The sequence below is a fragment of the Haliotis rufescens genome, unplaced genomic scaffold, assembly GCF_023055435.1.
Source record: "Haliotis rufescens isolate VD_foot unplaced genomic scaffold, xgHalRufe1.0.p SCAF_15, whole genome shotgun sequence".
Lineage (NCBI taxonomy): Eukaryota > Metazoa > Mollusca > Gastropoda > Lepetellida > Haliotidae > Haliotis > Haliotis rufescens.
This window is the reverse complement of record NW_025963835.1, coordinates 22,526,426-22,552,550: the sequence shown is the minus strand read 5'-3', so window position 1 is coordinate 22,552,550 and position 26,125 is coordinate 22,526,426. Positions and strand designations below refer to the sequence as shown.

Genomic DNA, 26,125 nt, shown 5'->3' with positions numbered 1-26,125 from the left:
ATTACTCACTCACACATCTCATATGACTCACTCATTCATCTCATATGACTCACTCACACATCTCATATGACTCACTCATTCATTTCATATTACTCACTAATTCATCCATTTTACTCACTCATTCATCCAATATGACTCACTCACACATCTCATATGACTCACTCATTCATCTCGTATGACTCACTCACACATCTCATATGACTCACTCACACATCTCATATGACTCACTCATTCATCTCATATGACTCACTCACACATCTCATATGACTCACTCACACATCTCATATGACTCACTCACACATCTCATATGACTCACTCATTCATCTCATATTACTCACTCATTCCTCTCATATTACTCACTAATTCATCCATTTTACTCACTCATTCATCCAATATGACTCACTCACACATCTCATATGACTCACTCATTCATCTCATATTACTCACTCATTCATCTCATATGACTCACTCACACATCTCATATGACTCACTCACACATCTCATATGACTCACTCAAACATCTCATATGACTCACTCATTCCTCTCATATAACTCACTAATTCATCCATTTTACTCACTCATTCATCCAATATGACTCACTCACACATCTCATATGACTCACTCACACATCTCATATGACTCACTCACACATCTCATATTACTCACTCACACATCTCATATGACTCACTCATTCCTCTCATATAACTCACTCATTCATCCCATATCACTCACTTATTCATCTCATATCACTCATTCATGCATCTCATATTACTCATTCATCTCATATTACTCACTAATTCCCTCTCACATGACTTACTCATGCATCTCATATTACTCACTCATGCATCTCATGACACACCGACGCATCGCACATGGCTCACTCATACACTGTCAAATACTCACTCATGCATCACTTCATATGGCTCACTCATTCATCACTTCATATGGTTCACTCACTCATCACTTCATATGGCTCACTCATGCATCACTTCATATGGCTCACTCACGCATCACTTCTTATGGCTCACTCATGCATCGTTTCATATGGCTCAGTCATGCATCACTTCATATGGCCCAGTCATACATCACTTCTTATGGCTCAGTCATGCATCACTTCATATGACTGAGTCAATTCATCACTTTATATGGCTCAGTCATGCATCACTTCATATGGCTCATTCATGCATCACTTCATATGGCTCACTTATGCATCACTTCATATGGCCCAGTCATGCATCACTTCATATGGCTCAGTCATGCATCACTTCATATTGCTCAGTCATGCATCACTTCATATGGCTCATTCATGCATCACTTCATATGACCCAGTCATGCATCACTTCATATGGCTCAGTCATGCATCATTTCATATGGCTCATTCATGCATCACTTCATATGGCTCAGTCATGCATCACTTCATATGGCTCAGTCATGCATCACTTCATATGGTTCAGTCATGCATCACTTCATATGACCCAGTCATGCATCACTTCATATGGCTCATTCATGCATCACTTCATATGACCCAGTCATGCATCACTTCATATGGCTCAGTCATGCATCACTTCATATGGTTCAGTCATGCATCACTTCAAATGGCTCACTCATGCATCACTTCATATGGCTCACTCATGCATCACTTCATATGGCTCACTCACGCATCACTTCATATGGTTCACTCATGCATCACTTCATATGGCTCACTCATGCATCACTTCATATGGTTCACTCATGCATCACTTCATATGACTCACCCATCCATCACTTCATATGACTCAATGCCAATATCTCACTGAGGTAGTTTGGTGTTAAACTTTGTATCTCACTTGATGCAGGTTGCCTATAAACTCCCTATATAATACTCTCTAACATAAGTTTTGTCTTTAGTAACATATCACTCTCTAAGTCACTACATATTGTGCAGCATGTCTTGTGTTTATTTCGTATGAATGTAGACCACAGACCCACGTGCATTCCCTTACAACAAAATATGTACACAGTTAGTTTGATATGTACAGAGATATTGCATTATTTAATATTGATGGTCATTGCCTATATTTACGGAAGATGAATGGACACATATTTTATAGGATAACGTTTTGGGGGAGAACAGAAGAATTTCAAAGATAATTATATACGGATAATGGCAATGTACGCCGGGGAGATTTAGAGAATAACCAAAGAGCTACTCGGAATTACGGATATCTGTTCCAAGTGAATGAAAAGTGTTAATCCCGAGCCTTTGGCGAGGAACCTTCCATTCATGAGGGGCGGATAATCTGAGTTTTCGATTAAGGTATAAATGACCACTTTACATTTCAAGACAGGAAATGCAAAATAACCGACGGCAGACTATTGATGAGTTGACGTAAGGTGTGACGTCACGAATAAATGAATGCATTTTTCTAAACAATGAAGCACTGTGACGTTGTGTGATATTCCGTAAAATGCACATTTGAAAATATCATTCTTCCCTAATGGGTAATATAAAGCAGTCTTAACTCATTACAGCATGAATATGTCAATAGAAAATGATACACCTATGTCACTAATTGATTCACCACAGAATGGGTTGGTGTTCAGGCAAACATGACTCTCTGAAATAAAGTTAAGTATTCAGACAAAAGCTATTTTAGTATACATATAAATGTCTACAGCTACACATGGTGAAGGTTCTGTTTCATAGATATATTGCAGATAAGGTTGAGATAAGGCATGGATGGATTGCAAAGATAACGTATACATATTGTATAGATAGAAAATGCACAGATAATGTACAGAGATAAAAGATATAAAAGGCATAGATAAGGTATAGATAAGGTACAGGTAACATATGTGTCTGGATAATGTATAGAGAAAATAGATATATTATGTATAGATAAGGTATAGATAAGGTACAGATAACATATGTGTCTGGATATAATTTCATAAAGGGAACATTTTTCTACCTAACTGAATTTAATGTCATACTTTATGTAGAATATCCGCGTTTTAAATGGCAATACGCTTCTAACGCAGACATGGCCGAGATAATGTTTATGATTAGCTATCATTATGTATCATCAAACTCGCCAATACAGCTGATGCATATACGCATTGTGTTATATCTTGTATACATCACGATATGTAAAAGTTAAATTAATAAAATTTGACACTTGTAACTTTCCTGACTCTTGGTGTCTCGGAAACCTCGTGAGTCCGGACTCTGCTAATCCAGACATCCCACTTTCCTGGCGATTATTACTGGGAACGCTCACATGCACACAAAGCTAACTAATAAATATTATTCGTTACCATTGAAGAATGCTTGATTCTGAATGGTAAAAAAACATATCCTTTTTGCTACGAAACTACTTTTAAATATGTTAAACCTTTTCACACAAAACAAACGTGCGTATGAATACATCGATAACCTACATATCGATTCATAAAAGAATTGCTGCCGATCGATCACCCACACACACACCATCACTACCGCCATTGTATCCATTCGTATCGTAGTTATGTAAACTTGCATGTAACACTGAAAGAACAACTGTTTTGAGGAGATGTAGAGTAGGATCGCTTCACGTATACTCACCGCCAAAGAAACGCTAACTCTATAAACATATAAAGAAGTATGTACGTTAAGAAGAAATGTTTCCAATGTGTAACAACTATTGACAAAAATTAAAATTCAGTCATGTGTTACCATATAGTGTCCATAATCTTATCACGATGTGCTTCACGTGATTTCCAAACTTTGCAGCTAATCCTACATTTCGATGCGTGTGATGCGTTCATGAGCATCGTTTCACAAAACATACCAGTATGTTCGTTTGAGCATCGAACCAGTCTAATACCTCTTGAACATGAGTAAGTCTTCATATATCAACCATCATGTATGGTATTCGTGTTTCTGTTAGCGGTGAGTATATATGCCACGACGTTGCAAAACAACTTGTTCTTGAGAGGGTTAAACATTTGCTTCATTTAATCAGTATTGTCACGCACCCTAAATAGTCAATCGCGGTGTTGAAGTAAAATGTAAGATATATACTCACCTAGTGTACCGTTGTATGTCCAACCTCCTGAAACAGAGGAATATGTTACAAAGCATATAAACACATATCAACAGATACAATACACAGAAACGGCAAGCAGTATTGCAACATTTCGTCATTGTATCCTGAATGGTCGGGGCCATTATAAACAATCATTTAATGTATTTATCTAAATAAATAAGGTAACGTTCATTTACATATTATTCAATCAAAATATACATTGAGGGTGAAACAGACATTTTAGGTGCTTGAATCAAATTTGCCATGATAGCGTCTTACAACGAGATGTTAACATACGGTATTTGTAGTTACTCCGCTTGGCGAACGACAAACAAGGACCGGTCGCTTTGGAGTCAGAGCGTACTGTGAGGTGAGGTGAAATGGGCTTTAACGTCGCGTCCAAGATCATTGCACTTATATAGCGACGTGCATGCACGTGTATGTGTGTGTGTGTGTGTGGCTGCTTGTACTAGTCCGGACTGATCATGATGCCGATTGATAGTGATAGCGCACTGAGATACCATGCCGCAGTTTAACATGAATACCCCACTCAGACACAGTATACTGACTCCGAGCCGACCAGTCCTTGTTTTAGTCCCTTAATGCCGAGCGCAAGACAGGGTAACAACAAGCACATGTACCATCTTTTAACGTCTTTTGGTATGACGCGGCTGGGGATCGAACCCCGAACCTTCCGCTGCCAGGGCGGACGCTCTACCACAAGACCATGGAGGCGGTCAGAGCATACTATTTGTTTTCCATGTTAAACTTCGACATGGTCAATCAGTTGGCGAGGACTATGAAACCGGCAAAAGTCCGGACTAATACAAGAAACACACACACACACACACACACATTCACCTCATCTTAAATCAAAGTATGTGACTAGTACACCATCGTACATTATCTCTTTCCCGACATGGAACACGATATTACAGTTAGATAACACACATAAAGTACTTATTTGCTTCATTATTGTAAATATACAAATGTGATTAAATTACGTTGACATTTAACCAGTGCCAACCGCCAGAAAATAGGCGACAATAACGAAGAACATATTTCTCTAGGAACACCTTCATGTGACGGCTGCGTCAACATTCTTGGTGGAACATATCCGCCCGACTGACACAACAAAGACAAGTCCCATATCAGCCACCTGTGAAACCTTAATATTAAACGTTTGTAAATACTACCAAATTAATAGTAAGCTTGTGATAAGACCAGTGCAAATATAATCGAACTAACGTGAACGAATACCCCCTTTAATCTCCATTTCATTTTTGGTACAATTTGAAATGTGAGGTACATACAATCTGACATTAATTTCGATAATTGTCAATATCGGTCAATACCAAAGCATTTGCCCCGGAATGAAGATCCTTGAGTATTGAAAGTTTGAACCAACAAATGCTTAAAATGACATCACTCTTGCGGCAAGTACCTGCCTAGGGGCTATTAGACTACACATGTCACCTTGCAACATCTGGATATCAAATCGATGCTCTCTGCGTAAATGCCCTAACAGAATCTGTGAAGAGCAGATCACGACATTCACACTTTTAATGCATACCGCAATCCGTGTTTACTTCTCTTGTGTTTGTTTTCATTATGGTGTCGCTGACTATGTACACATGCTAACTAAACATTCTAAGTTGAACGTTCTTTCATTATTGTAAAACAAGATGGCGCATGCACATTCATTTTCGGTTAAAGAGTTTCCTTAAACTTAAGAAATATGGTAAGATTATGTCTATATCTCTCAAACCACCGTGTATATATATTTTATAAAAACCTGTCGACAAAGGAATGTAACATGACAATATTATATCACAGGTTCGTATTTAAATCTATTAGGAGACCATTTTATTCCAATACACAACACAATATAACTCGAGTTTGAGGTTTTGTCTGTTTGATGCGGAACTCAACAATAGTCTGTAAAAGAACGAGTATGGACCAGACAATCATGTGATTGACATCATGAAGGATAGATCCACGCAAGTGGGATACGATGACATGCATCAACCAAGTCTGACCACCCGATCCTTTAATCGACATGTTGAAGTTGCTGAGGACCTATTCTACCCCGGATACTCATGGGTCTTGAGATAGGTATGGTAGTAAACTCCTGGGCAACAAGCATACACCCAAGTCTGATGGCAATAAAACATATTTGATAGGGTCAGCCATGTTATGTCATGTATCTAAAGTTTGCAGTGTTACGGCGACTGTTTTCATTCTAGTAACGTTTTTATAACGTTTGTAATTGGTGCCAAATCCAGTTTCCAAGTGCACAGTTTCTTTTGCCCAGTAGTTTCAATTAATGAAATGTATATGCCAAGCGTGCTGTTAATGAACACTAAGGTATAATCCTACTGATTAATTATAGATTAAATGTTAACATTTACGGATGATGTGTATAGCGTACAACAATTAAAGGTAGTAGAAAAGGCCTACACAAATCAATAAGATGACTTGCCTTGACCAAGGTCATACACGCAATTGACTTGGCGCAAGGTGTCCACCGAAGTCCTTATATAATTCACACTCCTTAACATGGATTTATTCTGCGTCTTTCCGGTGTAAAGTGATCACTGCAACATCATATATGTCCAAGCGTTATAGACATTCATGCAAATTCAAAAGTCAGTTCTCAATTTACTGTTATCAATTGTGAAAACCGTAAAAGAACATTTTTCCAATTTTATTTAAAATTAATTAAATATTGACTTGTAGTGGCACTTTGTGTAGTTACTCTCTCGTTTCCATGGTTTTTGTTATTGTGACGTATAGAAATATGAGGACTGATAAGCCAATAATAGTTAAATTTTAACACAGGTCGGAAACGCGTCTACCGACGGAGAATATCAATTTACTCCTCTTGTCGTAGATCGATAAACGCTACGAGGTCTCAGTGAACATGTCCCGTGTTCAAGTGATTATGTTAAATGTGTTTTGAATGATCAGCTTAACAGTTAATACCGGCTTTCTAAGGTCGGTATGTGCAACGCGTCAGTGTAAACCAAGTCTCTCTCAGCTTTCTCTTTCGCCTTCACCCTGCTACGTGTTCCTTTATAATTCCGTCAGTATATTTGTCGTCAGCAGCTACGTGTTCTGACTACCTAAATTACGCTAAACACCGAAAAACACTAATTATTATTAATTTATAACCCATTGCAAATACGGGAATTGTGATATACAAGGGTGATAAACAAAAAAAAGCCATTGCATATTATTAATGTCGAATATACATACACCTTCATCCTTAGATTGATCTAAATAAACACACTCTCTAACCATCCCGTCAACTAAAAGCACACATCCAGTCAAACATGTTTGAGTAAACAAATCCTTCTTGCTTAAATGTCGGGCTCAATCGGATTACGTCACGTAGCTGATCTTCCCTAGCTCACAATAGAGCTGTACTCTAACGGATTCACCACGCTGGGGTCAGGTCTTACCGTAGCTAAACGCCTAACAGAGCCTGACGTCAGATACGTCGGATGGAAGCGTTACGTTAATTTGAATAATATAATTGCCCTTTGCCTGTGATATGATCAAGGGTTTACCAATTAAGTTGTACTATTATCAGTCTGGTACAGGTTTAGTTTTTGACAGCACGCATCACCTTCGTGATGAAATAATCAATCTATATTTATCCTTATTTTGAACTAAAGTACGCATATCTAATACTATTTTCGATGAATTTGTTTCACACGTGTGTATATGTACATAGTTAATTAGAGTAGATGACACCTTGACTACCATTTACTAATATTTCATATGTTAAGTAAACAAAGTAAAAAAATATATAATGAAATTTTAATTTTGCAATTGACAGTCAGCTGATAAAATTCCCTTTGCTCCTGCTTGCTTAGTTAGACTTATCGTATTATGTTTTATTTATAATTGATTAGATATATATTTTTTTGTTACCAATATCAATGCTATGTATTTATTGTTATTCTACATTTATACCCACAAAGAATAATTTCCTTTGATATACTAGTATTGTTTTGGATTTATTCCCTTTGAAATAGACATTGTCCCTGTCACACTAGGTCGGGCTAAATTTCTCACACCCCTTCAAAATAACAAAACGTTTAAGGAAATATAATTATCTTTCTCATTTTCTTCATGTCTCAACCCCGCAATCCCCTTCTTGTGTTATATGAATTATTGAATTAAAACAATGATACCTTTGGCGTATTAAATGTCACTGGCACATCCGTCCTCATAATGTCAGCGAGACAAATTCACAAACACGAACCTTCAAGAAGATTGTAACGTTTCAATGACACCGGGTGTTCACCAAATGGTTTAATATATCTCACCCTACGTGTTTAACCAATCTGTTGTTCGCCAAACGGGAGGTATGAGTGAAACGGATTTTTGGTTGTGAGGGCCATAGCTGTGACCGACTTGAGGTGGGGTTAAAATGGGTTTAACGTCGCGTAACGATGTGCATGAACGTGTATGTGTTTGTTAGGCTGCTTGTACTAGTCCGGACTGATGCCGATTTATAGTGCTAGCTCACTGAGATACCATGCCGCAGTTTAACATGAATACCCCACTCAGACACAGTATACTGACTCCGAACCGACCGGTCCTTGTTTTAGCCCCTTAATGCCAGACAGGGTAACAACAAGTACCATCTGTTAACGTCTTTTATGACGCTGTCGGGGATCGAACCCCGGACCTTCCGCTCTCCGGGCGGACGCTCTACCACTAGACCACGGAGGCGGTCGTGACCGACTTGAAGAAATACGTGTGTCCAGTGTTTTAGCTATTTTTACAGATGTGTCTGTATCATTCTTGGTTCAAACTTCAGGGAGACACCCGCGACACCCTGTCACCGCTGATAACAAACAATTAGGGAAATGTTTTCGGCGACTGTTAAGTTCAGAGGTCAGATAGGAGAGCGGTTGGTGGTTATGCATTAAGATTCAAGCACGGGTTAACATTTGAATGTTCACGACAATCCGGTTTAAATAAACAATGCATAAAGAAGGCTCGGGCAACATACGACGTAGGGCGTACGCAAAGTCAAAACGACTCCAGAGTCGAGAATTTTCATACTTCCTTCTGAATTATGTTTTTCGAACCATCAAGTTTAAATCTAGCTCGATCAGTGTTGACTATGTCAACGATTGTGAAATCGCAACCAGATATTCGTGTTTGTATAGGCGAGAACACACACCCGAAGAGATAATTTGACCGTAAATATAAAGATATATAATGTTCGCTGAATGTCCTGGCAAATGGTACACTGTGGGCGTCTTATTTCACGTGCCAGCATATATTGTTCACTGCTGAGATCCTACTGGATGTTAACATGATGCATGCTATGACATATTGTTGACTGCTAAAGTATATTTTGTTCTCAGTTATTACATTTGCTAAGTTTACCAGGTATTCTTTTCTCCTTTTCTCCGCAATTTCCCTATTCGATATACTCTTCTCCGCTATTTCCCGATTCGATATACTGTTCTCCGCTATTTCCCGATTCGATATACTGTTCTCCGCTATTTCCCTATACGAAATACTTTGTAATACTTTGTATGATATACTGTTCTCTATCATTTCCCCTTTCGACATACTGTTCTCCGCTACTTCCCAACATGATATATACTGTCCTCCGCTATGTCCCTATCTGATATACCGCTATCCGCTTGTTACCTTTGTAACATATTATGTTTCGCTATTTCCCTATATAATATACATACATGTATTCCGCTATTTCCCTGTACGATATATAATGATGTACGATATATTGTTCTCCACTATTAACCTATATCATATACAGTTACTGACTATTTCCTGTACGATATGCCGTTCTTCACTATTTATATGATATTCTGTTCTCCGCTATTTCCCTATATGATATATTGTTCTCTACTATTTCCCTATATGATATACTGTTCTCCACTATTTCCCTATATGAAATATTGTTCTCTACTTTTTCCCTGTATGGGGTACTGTTCTCCACTATCCGTATATGATATACTGTTCTCCGCTATTCCCCCATATGATATATTGCTCTCCGCTATTTCCCTATATGATATATTGTTCTCCACAATCCCTATATGATGTACTGTTTTCCGCTATTTCTCTATATGATATATTGTGCTCCACTATCCCTATATGAGGTACTGTTTTCCGCTATTTCCCTATATGATATATTGTGCTCCACTATCCCTATATGAGGTACTGTTTTCCGCTATTTCCCTATATGATATATTGTGCTCCACTATCCCTATATGAGGTACTGTTTTCCGCTATTTCCCTATATGATATATTGTGCTCCACTATCCCTATATGATATATTGTTCTCCACTATCCCTATATGATATATTGTTCTCCACTACTTCCCTATATGAGGTACTGTTCTCCACTATTTCCCTATATGATATATTGTTCTCCACTACTTCCCTATATGATATACTGTTTTCCGCTATTTCTCTACACTATATTCTGTTCTCCACTATTTCCCTATGTGATATATTGTTCTCCACTATTTCCCTATGTGATATATTGTTCTCCACTATTTCCCTATATGATATACTGTTCTCCACTATTTCCCTATACGATATATTGTTCTCTAATTTTTCCCTACATGAGGTACTGTTTTCCACTATTTCCCTATATGATATACTGTTCTCCGCTATTTCCCTATATGAAATATTGTTCTCTAATTTTTCCCTACATGAGGTACTGTTTTCCACTATTTCCCTATATGATATACTGTTCTCCGCTAATTCCCTATATGATATATTGTTCTCAGTTATTCCCCCATATGATATATTGTTCTCAACTATTTCCCTATATGATATACTGTTCTCCACTATCCCTATATGATATATTGTTCTCCACCATTTACCTATGTGATATATTGTGCTCCACTACTTCCCTATATGAGGTACTGTTTTCCGCTATTTCCCTATATGATATATTGTGCTCCACTATCCCTATATGATATATTGTTCTCCACTATCCCTATATGATATATTGTTCTCCACTACTTCCCTATATGAGGTACTGTTCTCCACTATTTCCCTACATGATATATTGTGCTCCACTATCCCTATATGATATACTGTTTTCCGCTATTTCTCTACACTATATTCTGTTCTCCACTATTTCCCTATATGATATACTGTTCTCCACTATTTCCCTATACGATATATTGTTCTCCACCATTTACCTATATGATATAATGTTATCTACTATTTCCGTATATAGTATACCGTTCGTCACTATTTCCCTATACGACATACTGTTCGCCGCTATTTCCCAATGTGGTATTGTGATTTTCGCTTTCCTAATATGATATACTGTTCTCTGCCATTTCCCCATGTGATATTGTGATCTATATATCTATATATAGTATTACGCCTCTCCCATAGTTCACAAGAGATATATTTTTCTCCGACATTGACCAATGCAATACTCTACTTTTTTCAACTCTTTCTGCTGTTACCATATAATTTGATAGCTGTTTACTGTTGTAATGGCATGGGACTCCAACAACTATGAATCCGCCAGCGCCCTTCTGGGTTTTCAGCAGCGTGGTAAATACCTTCCTACATATTAAGTTAACATGTGTTATCATAGAACGTAGATATACGTCAGATAAAACATTAATCACAGACATGAAAGAACCCTATGGTAGGATATGTTTATGAGCATTCGCGTTGTTCACTTTCAATACATTAATTTTTACGACGGCCACAGTTGACATTCTCACGGTGATATTACTTGAGTGTTCAAGTTTTCTATTCACCATTTCAACCAAACATAATGTTGCGCAACACCAATGTCACCTTGACAGGATAGCAGGTACAATTTCGGTTTTACTTACAGTTTGTACAAAGCAAAGGGTTTGGCTGGTGGATTGTTTGTTTGCTGAAGGGAGGCCGCTGGGTACTTTATTTATCCGAAGCTCTGATGGAGGAGGGTAGTGCATCGGGTTAACTAATGCGCCGGGTGGGTGGGGTTGGGGTGGGGATGGTAGTGGTGGTGGTTGGGTGGGGGTGGAGGTGAGAGGGGGTACTCAGGGGGAGACAGGTGCGTTATCAAAAAATATGTCGATTTAATCTTTAAAGATGTGTGTTATCAAGCAATCTAGCTGTCGATATAATCTTCAGACAAGCGTACTGAAAGTACTTCACATGCTTTTGTAAATAAATTTCGACATGAAATTGTTAAGCCAAGATATTTGTAGTATGATACTACTTCTAGTCTTTCTGGACCGAAGAACCATTTCTCATGTTTAGATATCTTTGAAAGTAACAACTTTAGTTTTGTTAGTATTTAAAGATACTCCCCACTTAGCACAATATTTATAAAGAACATCTGTCTTTTTCTCTAACTTTAGAACACTGCAAATATTACAACATCATCCGCAAACAGTAAAATCGATAATGCCTGTACAACTTCGTCTACAAAAATTCCACTACAATCAGTGTTCACGATATCCTTCACAAGTTCGTCAATGAACAAGATAAAGAGGAGTGGTGATAATATACATCCCTGTCTTACACCTCTTGATATGTATAGGATACTGTTGATTGTGGCTTAAAATACAAACTATAAAAGGAAAAAACGACGTTTTAAGGGACCTGTAAGTGTTTGCCGAACACCTCCTTCAGGGGAGGATTCCTATGTGCAACTCGCGTATGACACGGCGTATATATTCTAATTTGTGAAAGCCAGTATGAAACAAATTTGTTTAAGTGGGAGGTTAGGCACCCTACCACAGTTCAGTGGATTTGCCTTCCTTACACCACTGTGTTGGTAATCGTAAACCGATCACGTGACGCAAGCAGCCAAACGCGAATTTCATAGGCAACATATTATTTATTGTCTTAGTGTAATTTCTTGTCCGTACGTTGGTGAGAAGAACGATGTCAGGTCGGAGATCGAGGAAGCAGAAGATCCAATTTAAGCACCCAGCGACCGGAGATCGTCGCGGAAATCGGCTCGAGTCAACAAACCAACGAATCGAAGTTCTCAGCCCGGCGATGCAGACAACATGGCGTCAACTACCGTCTCTCGGTCATCGCAGCCATTCGACGCGAGGAATGGATCAGGTGATGTATTACCTCATGTTTTCAATAATGATGCACAGTCTCATGTAGTGATAGGCTTAGATATCCCACTAGTACAGTCGGTAAATCACAACACACACGCTCTCGCATCTGCTGCCATTGACAACGATACGCTTAACATGCCTATAAATGCTAGGATTGCATGCAGTGGTGACAAAATGGTTGCTTTGTCAACTGACAATGTTGGTTCCTTCACCCCCCAACCAATTAGGGATAAAATACACAATGGGGAATATGTAGATCTAGCTACCCTCATTAAGGGATTGGATAAGGAGCAAAGTATGGATAGCACTATCAGAGTAAACTCAATGGGTCAATTGGAAATGTCACGCCAGTCGAAGGACATACAGTCAGTGGAAGAGTGGACAACAGCCTTTATCATATTTGTCAGCATATACCTGGAGAAATTCCCCGAAAGCCAACAGCAAATGCTTAAGTATTTGCACACAATTAGATTGGCTGCCAGCAGGGGCCAGGGTTGGCAAAATTATGATAAACAGTTTAGGCTGCGCATAAGTAGATCCACAGACAAGGCATGGGGCACAATCAACGCGGAATTGTGGATGTTATACATGAATGTCACTCCTCAACCTGTGAACCGCAGTTTCACCACTTTCAAGCAGCCTTCACAATCTCCAACTGCAAACACCTTAAAAGTTGGTTTTTGCTGGGATTTCAATGACCCTGGAAAATTTTGTCGCAGACAACATTGCCGTTTTCCTTATGTTTGCTATCAGTGTGGTGGGAGCCACCCATTCCCAAAATGCCGATTAAACCAATCAGTTACAGGAAATCAACCAACCCCAGAGGTTAATATATTTTAGTTTCGCAACAGAAACCTCCCAAAACGTGCAAGCATTGGGCCACACACCTATCAAAGTAGATAAGCTATTAGCATACCTGGAGTCCTACCCATTGTTAAGTGATGCCGGTGTTCTTCGTTGCGGTTTCACCGAAGGATTTCATTTACATTACACAGGACCCAGAGAGGCCAGTTTAGTTTGTAAAAACCTAAAATCAGCTCAAGATCCCAATATGGAACAAATCATACTTGGGAAACTTTCCAAGGAAGTACAATTAGGCCGAATGTCCGGTCCATATCATAACCCACCTTTACCAAACCTGAGGATCTCTCCTATTAGAATTGTTCCAAAGAAAGAAGTAGATTGGTACCGCATCATCCACCACTTATCGTATCCAGATGGTATGTCAGTAAATGATTTCATCAGCCCCAGCCTTTGTTCCGTAACCTACTCATCCATTGACGATGCAATTTTGATGATTCAGCAGCTTGGTCCAGGGGCATACTTAGCAAAGGCCGACATCAAAAGTGCTTTCAGATTATGCATGGTGCATCCTCATGAATTTCACTTACTAGGAATAAAATTCTTACATAAATATTATGTCGTCAAAGCATTACCATTTGGGTGCAGTATAAGCTGCTCAATATTTGAAAAATTTTCCACTTTCATCCAGTGGATAGTTCAAACAAAGTTAAATTCTCAAGGTGAGTTGATGCATTACTTGGACGACTACCTATGCGGAGGATCTGGAAGAGATAAGTCTGAATGTCAGTTAGTCCTGTCAACATTATTAGCAACTTGCGACGAACTCGGAATCCCTATAGCCAGTCACAAAACAGTAACACCAACAACATTAATCAGCTTCCTTGGATTTCAGCTAGACACAGTAAGGATGGAGAATCCAAAGCAACCAAACAGCAAGTAGAGAGTCTCATTGGTTCACTAAATTACATAGGTAGGGCCATTCCCATCGGCAGGGCCTTCCTACGGAGATCCATTGATTCAATTTGTGGTATTAAGAAGCCCCATCATAAAGTTAGGGTTACAAGGTATATGAAAGATGATTTTCAGATTTGGCTTTCATTCCTGGACAATCATAATGGAACGTCATTATTCCTGGATCAATGCTGGATTACCAATGAAGCATTACACCTCTACACAGACAGTGCATCAGGAGAGTCATGTGGGTTTGGAGCGTACTTTCATGGACGCTGGACCAACGGTTCATGGCCAGGACATTGGAGGACTTTAGGCCTAACACGAAACATCACACTGCTGGAATTCTTCCCAGTCTATGTTGCGGTTAACATTTGGGCTGATGCCCTCAGGGGCAAAAAGTTAATAATAAATAGTGATAACCAAGCAGTAGTGTCCATACTGAACAAGCAGTCAACCAAATGTAAGAATACTATGCAGTTTGTGAGGCAGTTTGTACTTCATTGTCTCAACATAAATTTATTAGTCAAAGGTCAGTATATTCCTGGTTTTAAAAACAGCATTGCAGATTCCTTATCTCGTTTTGATCTTCAGAAGTTTCGTCAGCTGAAACCAGAAGCCAGAACCAAACCGACACCAGTACCCAAGAATCTGTGGCTTATCTAAAATCCGAGGCTTTTGCCTTAATTAAAGCATCAGTGTCGAGCAATAATTAACACACCTATGCAGCTGCATTAAGGTCATTTGACAAATTTCGTCACAATCATAAAATACCTATGATTTGGCCTGTGCCGGTAGATGATATTTTATGTTACATAGCCAGTATGTCTAGGAAGGCCTTTGCAAGCTCAACTATAGCTCAACATCTCTCAGCTCTTGGCAGACATCACAAAATTAATAGCTGGTCTGACCCTACTGAAAACTTTTTAGTTCGCAAATGCATGCAGGGATACAGAAATACAGCAGCTCTGGTGTCGACACCTGATGCAAGACACCCAATCACAATTGACATGTTGAGGAGGCTGCCTAGTGCTCTCCAGGCTATTTGTATGTCAGGTTATGAAGCTTGTTTATTTGCTGCCATGTTTAACTTGGCATTTTTTGCATTCCTACGGATTTGTGAGTTAGCGTTTGTGACTAAGATGAATCAGGACAGAACACTTAAATTGGCAGATGTCGGTATCATTGCACAGGCAGTGCACGTTAAGATTTGCTTTTCGAAGAATGATCAACATGGCAAAGGCACAACTCTGATAATCCCAGCTAAGTCTGATCCTACAATCTGCCCAGTCAGGTCATTAAGTGCATATCTGTCTTTACGCTCAACGCAACCAGGCAAGTTCTTCATCCATTTGAATGGTAAAGCCGTCACCAGATATCAGTTCTCTGCAGTACTCCGGAAGGCCTTACAGTTCTTCAACTTTCACACACAAAACTACAACACACACTCATTCAGGATTGGAGCTGCTACATATGCAGCAACACAGGGAATACCACATGAGCTACTTTGCACATGGGGTAGGTGGAAATCTGCTGCATACGCTAAGTACATTCGCATCAATATGTTGTAACAACTCATTTTTGACAGAAATATGGCTTGTCGGCTCCAGCCTTATCTACTGGGCTCACCGGAGAGCAGTTGCAAGGCCAGTGGGATTGGACCTGGGTCTGCAGAAGTATGGACTCAGCTTAACATTGTATGGGAGTAAGGGAATGAAGTGGAAATCATTGTTGCCATTTCTTCAGCAAAAATTAAGGCGCAGTCCTCCACCAGCATGGCTTCTCCTTCATTTGGGAGGTAACGACCTTGGGGACGTGCCAACAACAGTACTGTTACAAACGGTGAGTCGGGATCTTACAAAAATTCATCACATGATGCCCTTCACACAAGCCATATGGTCAGATGTTCTGCAGAGGGTCACATGGCGGGGTATACCAGACGGCAGAGTAATGGAGCGCAAGAGGAAGAGATTTAATAGATTTGGTAGGAAAGGTGTACTAGACCTTGGAGGTCGCGTTCTCGGGCACAATGAAATTAACATAGCAGACAGGGGTTTGTTCAGACAGGATGGTGTCCACCTGTCGGACATTGGCAATGACATTTTCGTGAACTCATTGCAGGGGGGTCTTGAGTTATTTGCTGGTTTGTCCTCGTCCAGGCATTCATTTCAAACCTAGTGTCGCGCGTATTCAGTTCTTATGCTTATTCCTCAGGGGAATGAGCTTGCTATAAACCAAGCTCAGTGGCGGAGGTCGTGGCAGGCAACTCAATTTTATCATTAACTGTAAGTAAGTTCAGCCTCAACATGCTAACTGCACCTCATGTAGTGTACCCAAACCACAGAGGATGACAGTGTATGTAATGACACAGGATGGCCTGCAGCTCATGCCTCACGTTGTGTTTAGCCACGGAGGATGAACTGAACTGTCATCTCTATTCCGGCCCATTTGGTCATGTGTATATTCCGGCCCATTTGGTCATGATGTGTATATTCCGGCCAATTTGGTCATGATGTGTATATTCCGGCCCATTTGGTCATGATGTGTATGTTCCGGCCCATTTGGTCATGATTTGGTAGTTACTCCATTGCGTCACGATGTGTACCCATCTAAACCTCGGACGCAAGCAATGTAACTGCATTGCTGTGTACTGTGTAACACTGCTTGTCGCGACTTCCGCCTGTATTGTTATGTAATAAAGCTGCGCCCGTTTTTTGCCACTGAAGAAGCATCGTGTTATCTTGTGTATTCTTTCATTCACACTTAAACGTCAGATAAAACATTATCACAGACATGAAAGCACCCTATGATAGGATATGTTAATGAGCATTCGCGTTGTTCACTTTCAATACATTAATTTTCACGACGGCCACAGTTGACATTCTCACGGTGATATTACTTGAGTGTTCAAGTTTTCTATTCACCATTTCAACCAAACATCCTGTTGCGCAACACCAATGTCATCTTGACAGGGTAGCAGGTACAATTTCGGTTTCAGTGTGCTTTCCTAATGCTAACAAATTTGAACGTTTTTCTTATAGTTTGTACAAAGCAAAGGGTTTGGCTGGTGGATTGTTTGTTTGCTGAAGGGAGTCCGCTGGGTACTTTATTTTATCAACACCAATCCGAAGCTCTGATGGAGGAGGGTATACGTAGTGCATCGGGTTAACTAATGCGCCGGTTGGGTGGGGTTGGGGTGGGGATGGTAGTGGTGGTGGTTGGGTGGGGGTGGAGGTGAGAGGGGGTACTCAGGGGGAGACAGGTGCGTTATCAAAAAATATGTCGATTTAATCTTTAAAGATGTGTGTTATCAAGCAATCTAGCTGTCGATATAATCTTCAGACAAGCGTACTGAAAGTACTTCACATGCTTTTGTAAATAAATTTCGACATGAAATTGTTAAGCCAAGATATTTGTAGTATGATACTACTTCTAGTCTTTCTGGACCGAAGAACCATTTCTCATGTTTAGATATCTTTGAAAACAACAACTTTAGTTTTGTTAGTATTTACAGATAATCCCCACTTAGCACAATATTTATAAAGAAAATCTGTCTTTATCTCTAAATTTAGAACACTGCAAATATTACAACATCATCCGCAAACAGTAAAATCGATAATGCCTGTACAACTTCGTCTACAAAAATTCCACTACAATCAGTGTTCACGATATCCTTCACAAGTTCGTCAATGAACAAGATAAAGAGGAGTGGTGATAATATACATCCTTGTCTTACACCTCTTGATATGTATAGGATACTGTTGATTGTGGCTTAAAATACAAACTATACAAGGAAAAAACGACGTGTTAAGGGACCTGTAAGTGTTTGCCGAACACCTCCTTCAGGGGAGGATTCCTATGTGCAACTCGCGTATGACACGGCGTAGATATACGTTAGATAACACATTAATCACAGACATGAAAGCAGCCTATGATAGGATATGTTTATTAGCATTCGCCTTGTTCACTTTCAATACATTAATTTTGACATTCTCACGGTGATATTACTTGAATGTTCAAGTTTTCTATTCACCATTTCAACCAAACATCATGTTGCGCGGTGGGCTGGTCAAACTTTCGTGTGAACCTCCTCGCAAGCTCGGTCATTCACACAGTTTAACCAGCGCTTTTATATCGTTCACACTTCGATGAACCCATCCAAACTGACGTTTAATTCTTAAGTTGTACTGCGTACTGGTATGTAATGACTCAAAGCACAAGGTAATACCGGGACCTTCGTACTGTCATATCTACATTAATGGATAAATAAAATGCAGAACATATATATGGAGTGAGTGAGTGAATAGGATTTCACCATTGGCACCGATTGTGCTCTTCTCAATGCTGATCTGTTCATGTATGACGTTTCTCCTCGGATTGGCAAAATCAAAACAAGTGGACTTTGAAAACAAGAAGTCTCTCCACAAGGTTATAAGACAAGAGAAACTACTTCGATTCTCCAATAGTCAGCTTTCCCTTCATGTCGAGCGATACCCCTGCAGCTCCAGCCCTTGGTGTCTACTTTTGAGGTACAATCGAGAATGCTCTTTCTGTCAAGTTTTCAAAGAGCGTCAAACGGTTCTTGCTCAGAAGCTATTTGATCAAGGTTACAACATCCAGGGACTCAGCAGAGCTTTCGAAAAATTGCATGGTAGACATTTCCGCATTTGACGCATCAGTTACAAGAATTATGTCCGATGCAATTCGCTATGTTAAGTGTATTTGCTTTAGGTGAACACTTTACTTGCCTCTGCATGTGTTTGTGACGGGAGGGGCATCATACGCTCACCTTTTCGCGAACACCTGGTATCATCACTATTTCACAGTGATTCATAAACACATTCTCATGATCTAGTCGTAATCGTACAATCGACGTTATTAGTATGGATGATGATCTGACATTGTTCTATAATGGTCAAAGACCCAATTCCCTTCCACTGGTCTACCCACCAGACTAGGCAGTGCTTCCTGGGAAAGTCCCATTCGCTGTCCAGGCTGCGTGTAGAGGGGGCAAGGGCCCTGAGATAATGATGAGCCTAACAAGCCTGACTGAGCCAGGATCACCCAAACCCTGTTTGCTGCATTTATTTACCACCACACCCGGTCTGAATGTGTCCCAATCACTCTATTGCTTGTATTGACGTCTATAATTGAATCTTGTGGTTGCCAGGCTCTGTCATGACGCTGATTGTGTATCATCAGAGAACGCGATACAGTGAGCATAAGATAAACGTCTTAACGACCGAAGTGATGTGTGTAACGTGAAATTGGACGTGATTACGTTACTAATCTCTGAAGGGCAGGTAACTCGTATAACGCAATCAAACTGAATTACGCTATATATAGTGATATACTGTATACATGCATATACTGCGTTGCTGGAAAACACATTTAGTGTCAAACACTTTTAGCATGCAATTCGGCTTCCGTTTGTATTTATATAAGGGGCTTGATAATAATAATTTGTTTTTGTCCTGTTTACAATGCACAAGTGATCAGGTGAGTGGTTTACAAGTGTTCTCATGTATTATACAAGTTATGTATTTATCTATTATTGTATATATACAGTAGAACACGGATATAACGAACACGGATATAGCGAACAAACGGATACAACGAACTGTTAAAAAATCCCCGATTTATCTCCTATATAATATCATATAAAATTTACGTATATAACGAACTCTCTATAGCGAACTGAGAAATCTCACTCAGTGTCAAGTGTCACTGACAATTGGCTGTATGCAATCAACGTAATTCAGTTATGTAAGGACATATCAGCTTGTAGACTAACATCTAGACTCTGAAATGAACATATCGTACAGAATAAAATAGGCTGTATTTGATATATTTGTATCAGGCTAAGACAGACTAATCAGCTTGCTGTGGTTGACAATCATGTCACGACTGAGGAACAAAACTAGGCGCCAAACCTTACGGGTTCTTGACTTGGCCTATCCGTGTCCTGCCACTTGCTGGACGTAACGGATACATAAGCTTAGTTGTGTCAGTACAGCAGGATACGTAGGATTGTCAGAATTAAAACTAATTACATTGCTGAACACGTTGCACAAACACAAAGCTTTCATCCCATCTTGTGTCGTGTAAACAGCTTCATGTCCGTTATGCAGTTATTGCCTGATGCGACTCATTCTTGGTACGAGGTGAAAGCCCTGGCCAATTAAAACTGCGTTCAATCTTACTTCACTTAGTCAATTTTCACTATATTGTGCCTTAGAGTTAACTTTTCTCTCTCTCTCTCTCTCTCTCTCTCTCTCTCTCTCTCTCTCTCTCTCTCTCTCTCTCTCTCTCGCTCTCTCTCTCTCTCTCCCTCTCTCTCTCCTCTCTCTCTCTCTCGCTCCCTGTGCACTTAACTATGCACTTACGAAGCATTCACATCATGAATGAGCAAGAAACAGGAAGTAGCTCGGAACTTCGTGACAAAGAATAAAAGAAGTTGCTATCTATAACAAGTGCCCTGTATAAATGTTCTCCCAACTACCAGATGCATTGGACAACACGCAACTTTAGTTCTCATCGAAAAAGTGAGGGCCGTGAGACAGTCTCCCCAAATGAGTTCCAAGATCACCTTGGTAATTGGATACAGGATGAGAGACCCTTTGCATGATGACCACGTAAGAAAGTCAGTGACGCATATGAAGCATTGTAGAGAGTAGCACACTTGAGATCGGGGTCGTTCTCGTAATGCAGAACGAGTAACTATGCTGATTATAGTTATGTGTCTGAGAGAGTGAAGCGAGTAAACATCCAACTAGAAAGTAGATTCATGGTAGAATGCTTTCAGGGCCTTTGTCGTTAATCGAGCTTTTATGGAACATTCTGTAAATATTTCGTAGATGGCGACATATGGGTCATTTGGTGGCTTAAGCTTAGATTGGTGATAAGAGATAGTCTGAGAGATCAAAAAGAAGTTACATGAGTGTGTCGAAAACAACGATTCCCCGCCATGGGCACATAAGAATTTTGTTCATATAGTCGTGAATATAAACTATAAACGAAGTCCTATAAAGCCTTTTATCTTCAGAAAAAAAGATTAATAAATTGTGAAATTAATACACACAAAATGACCCTTCCCTGGACAAAATAACTCAGTTGTCATAAGTGTCTCTTAGAAAAGCTTAAGTTCAGTTGTTTCTGAGAAAACTTTGAGAAACCCTACTGCACACACTATGCACCAAACAAAATAACATGAGTCAAGGACCGTCACTCTGACAAACAACTAAGGGACCAATTTTCGATTATCCTTTGTGATAAGCATGCAACCTATCATTCATGCAATTTAAGTAGTGTCTGAGAATACTTGTACCCATTTCACACAGCATTCACTAAGTTGAAAAGCACGGAACATGGCTTACCTTTCGAACAAATAAATGACGGAACCTTATTCGAACTGTCTTGACAAGTATCTCTTAGATAAGCATGCACACTTTCATTCATGGAACTTCAGTAGTATCTGAGACAACTCAATGCATTCAGTTGAGGAGCACGGAACAAGAGCCATAACTCTGTAACACTATAATTGACGGGACCAGTGTTCGAACTCATGCTTGACAGTATCTCTTCGATGAGCTTGCATGAAACTTAAGAAGTTTCTGAGAAACGTTGTCCCCATTGAACACACTATGCACTAAGTTGAAAAGCTGGGAGCAAGGGCAATAACTCTGTCATATAATTTACGGCACCAATTTTGGAACTCAGTATTGAGAAGTATCTCTTATACAAGCGTGCACATTTTTATTCATGTAATTTCAGTAGTTGAAAACCTGTCCACAATTTCACACAGTATGCACGAAGTTGCAAAGCATGGAGCAAGTACCACAACTCTGTAAAAATGAATGTATGAAACCAATTTTCGAACTCATTTGAGATTGTGACCAGTAACATCAGTGTGTAAACTTTTATTTCTCTAACTTTAATAGTTTTTGAGAAAATGTGTCCACGGACGGACGGACAGAAGGACGGACGAACTCCGTGCCAATATCCCCCACCCAACGTCATGGCGGGGGATAAAACTATCATCATTGTATGAGAAAGGTCTGTTGAGAACTACCTCAGTAAGTCAGTCACAATGACACTTGGCAATAATACATTTACATCAAGTACAAGACATGAAAATGACCGACACGGTAAACGTGACGGGAGGGATTTCCGAAGTTGTTAATGAATCAGTGGCGGTTACATGTGTCAGTCATCATTGATCAGTTGGCCGGCCATTGAAATGTGATTATAAAGATGTGTTAAATAGATACTAGTAAGGTAAATGCATAGATTGCTGTGGAATGTAATTGTTAATCCAGGCACGGATCGAATCGATACTACGATAGGCCCGGGCTTCGTGGGTGTGCATTTCTTTGTTTTGTACACTAGGATGGGTCGTAGCGAGGCCATTCGTTGACGATCATGCAGTCAAAGTCTCTGACGTTTCTCAATGTATGTTAACACGCTGAGTTCAAGATTAAAGTGTCTAAATGATCCGAAAAAACGCTTTTGTGTTTTGTTGTGCTAGATAAATCCCAGGGGGTCCACAAGGAATGTTGGAGTAGTCCATCAATGTTTATGTCATTTCAACACGTCAAATTGTATCGTTCATACACTTGTTAGCGTCAATTTCGCGGTCCTGCGACCGACCTCTCGTCGATTAGAAAAGCCGTACCTCAAACGAATTTCATATTAATTTTTTTAGGTTTGTATTACGTGAATATTTAAATTATCAACAGTGAAACATTGTATGTCTGGGCCCCGTTAATAGGGAACTTTCTTCTGCGACTTACTGTACTGCTGGGAGGGCGTACATATATGTACTACCCATTAGAAGCTGAACAACGCCCGATTCTTTCATGCTGCTATAGTACTATACTTAATCTGTCTGTCATCCTATGGCAGATTAACTCTAGTAATGTAAATAATCGGGAGTTCTTTAACTTCTTTTGGGTAGTAAACATTACTTCATTCCTATAATTTGGTTATGCGGAAATTTTCTAATCCGGTCGATTTCAGTGGGAAATTAATGCAATTAAAATCTCGTTAGCCAGGACGGCAGCGCCCTCAATTTCATAACCAGGAATAATATATTTCCGGATTTACTAATCATGGATACGTAGTCTAATGTCCTTTCACTGATCTGAAGACTTTTCGTGGGGCATTCGCCCGGAGTTATATATAAAATGTGTGTGTGTGTGTGAATGTCTGTCTGTCTGTCTGTTTGTGTGTCTGCCTGTGTGTGTGTGTCTGTCTGTCTGTGTCCAACGATCTAATGCATTCAGGAAAATGTGAGTGTAACATTATCTATTATATTAACAAGTCGTTATGCACGCGAAGACATTCCGCTGCTTCTTAGATTAAAATAAACATTAAATTTAAAGCTGACATTGAAACAGATAGAGGGGGTGACCTACCTACACTGCCGAAGACATCAGAGATGGACGAGAAAAGTATAGCCAGACACAACCAGCTCCGGCCGACCCCCATGACGTCTGGCGGCGTTGTGATGCTGCACTGCGCTGTCCCACTATGAACGATCGCGTCACCCAGGGGGCGTGTATCTTCCTTACAGCGAGGCCCGAGGATACCGCTGTATAACGGGACACTACATGTTGTCAAATCTTGAGTCACTGACTTCGAGTATTATGACGGGACCCGTAACGTGGAACACGTGATTAGTGTCGGCGAGACAGTTGCCTTTACGATGGTGCATGTGTCCTCCCAGATCCAGAGGTGTCTGTTCAGAGAATCGATGGGCATTTAAACATAGTATTTATCAATACTGTAGGGATCGGATTACACTAGCTGCGGGAAGCGAAGATGGGGCCTCTCTAGCCAGTCAATGACTCATGTTAATAATTATATACTGAGTTTAAAGTCACTATTTAATTAGCCGGGTTCAATGTTGTGTGAACGTCGTGATCAAATCAACATAAAAAACACATTAACTATCCTAAACATATACCTGTTACATGTACTTGGTACGTGGGCTTGTTTTGTACAGATGTAATTTAAAAATTGAATGTTGGTATGCAGGTATGCATCACCAAACACACTCTAATGGTTATAATTAACAAACAGTTCAATATTTCTTAAATAAATACTATGTTTGTCAGGATCTGATGATATAAACTGCCAGGCAAAAGAAAATATCCACACATGTTTCATGGTGGCTAAAGGCGATATATGCTACAAATGGTTATTCGATGGTGCTACATTTGGTATCACGTTTTCAGTCTAATAACGTTTTGATAACTCTTGTAATTTCGTGGTCACATCCAATTCCCAAGTCTATATATTCTTTTGCCCAGCAGCATAATAGAAGGTAATTAAATTATCAGTTGATTACACCTGAATAGATCAATCAAAAGTAGGTTATAGTAAGCATAAAGTAGATGGCGATATAATAATGATAACGTTAAGTACATCGTATAATAATGATAACATTAAGTACATTGACGTAATATAACCATGTCTGGCATGAAAACATAACACATATTACATTAAATGTGTTATTTGTGATATACGGAATTAAATACAATCATAGGTGTTGGTTTTCGTTAGTTTGCAAGTTCACTGATACCTGGACAAGGTTTACCCTGGCGTTGTAGCAGAGCCTCGCTGTCGGGGAATTTATTCTGACTGAACCCAAAATGAAAATGATCCTACATAAACAACTAACTTTACTGCCCCTTGGGTCAGACTCAGCGGGAACGTCTCCAACTGCATACTCACAGTTCCCCGCCGTGATGTGGTAGCGCCACTAGTTCCACTTCACCTCTATACGTCAGCAGCTGGTCAAGCGACAACGACGTCTGTGGCTGTCGATCGCGTGGTCTGAAGCTGATCACTGCTATTATGCGTTACTGGCGGTCAGAGTGATCACTACATGTGCACACCGATAAGGAAGTTAAGGTCAAGATAAAGTCATCACTTGTCATACCTTAATTAATCTCCCGCTCAGTTGAAGTGCACGTGCCACTTTTTAAAGTTATACAAAGATTATGTTGAAAACGTGTATGTGTTTCTGGTTTGTTTCCTGCAAACAAATATACGTTGTGTTCGTCCTTCAATCGTAATTTATAAAAAAAAGGTTATTAAGCACTATATCGGAAAAAAATCGATAAAACTTTCATGATCATTGGACGTTATATATGAATGTCGTTAACGTTTATACCATTGATACAAATAACTATAAAAATCGGATGATAGGGTTATTAATATTTGC

The 26,125-nt window shown here is 39.6% G+C and overlaps 1 protein-coding gene across 2 annotated transcripts in view; it reads right to left on the bottom strand.

Moving 5' to 3' along the window:
* The window catches only part of LOC124135206 (carbonic anhydrase 2-like), a 38,857-nt gene extending 13,076 nt beyond the window's left edge, over nt 1-25,781 (bottom strand). Inside the window, exons 1-3 of one of the 2 annotated variants that reach the window (XM_046500461.2) lie at nt 25,633-25,781; nt 24,312-24,634; nt 4,044-4,070 (exon numbers count right to left, since the gene is read on the bottom strand). In XM_046500461.2, the coding sequence (XP_046356417.2) occupies nt 4,044-4,070; nt 24,312-24,384 (100 nt within the window). In that variant the 5' untranslated portion in view covers nt 24,385-24,634; nt 25,633-25,781. Of the gene's footprint in view, nt 1-4,043; nt 4,071-24,311; nt 24,635-25,480; nt 25,560-25,632 lie in introns of those variants that run through there. The other variant, XM_046500462.2, reaches the window with a different exon arrangement.
* Between the last annotated feature and the right edge of the window lie 344 nt (nt 25,782-26,125).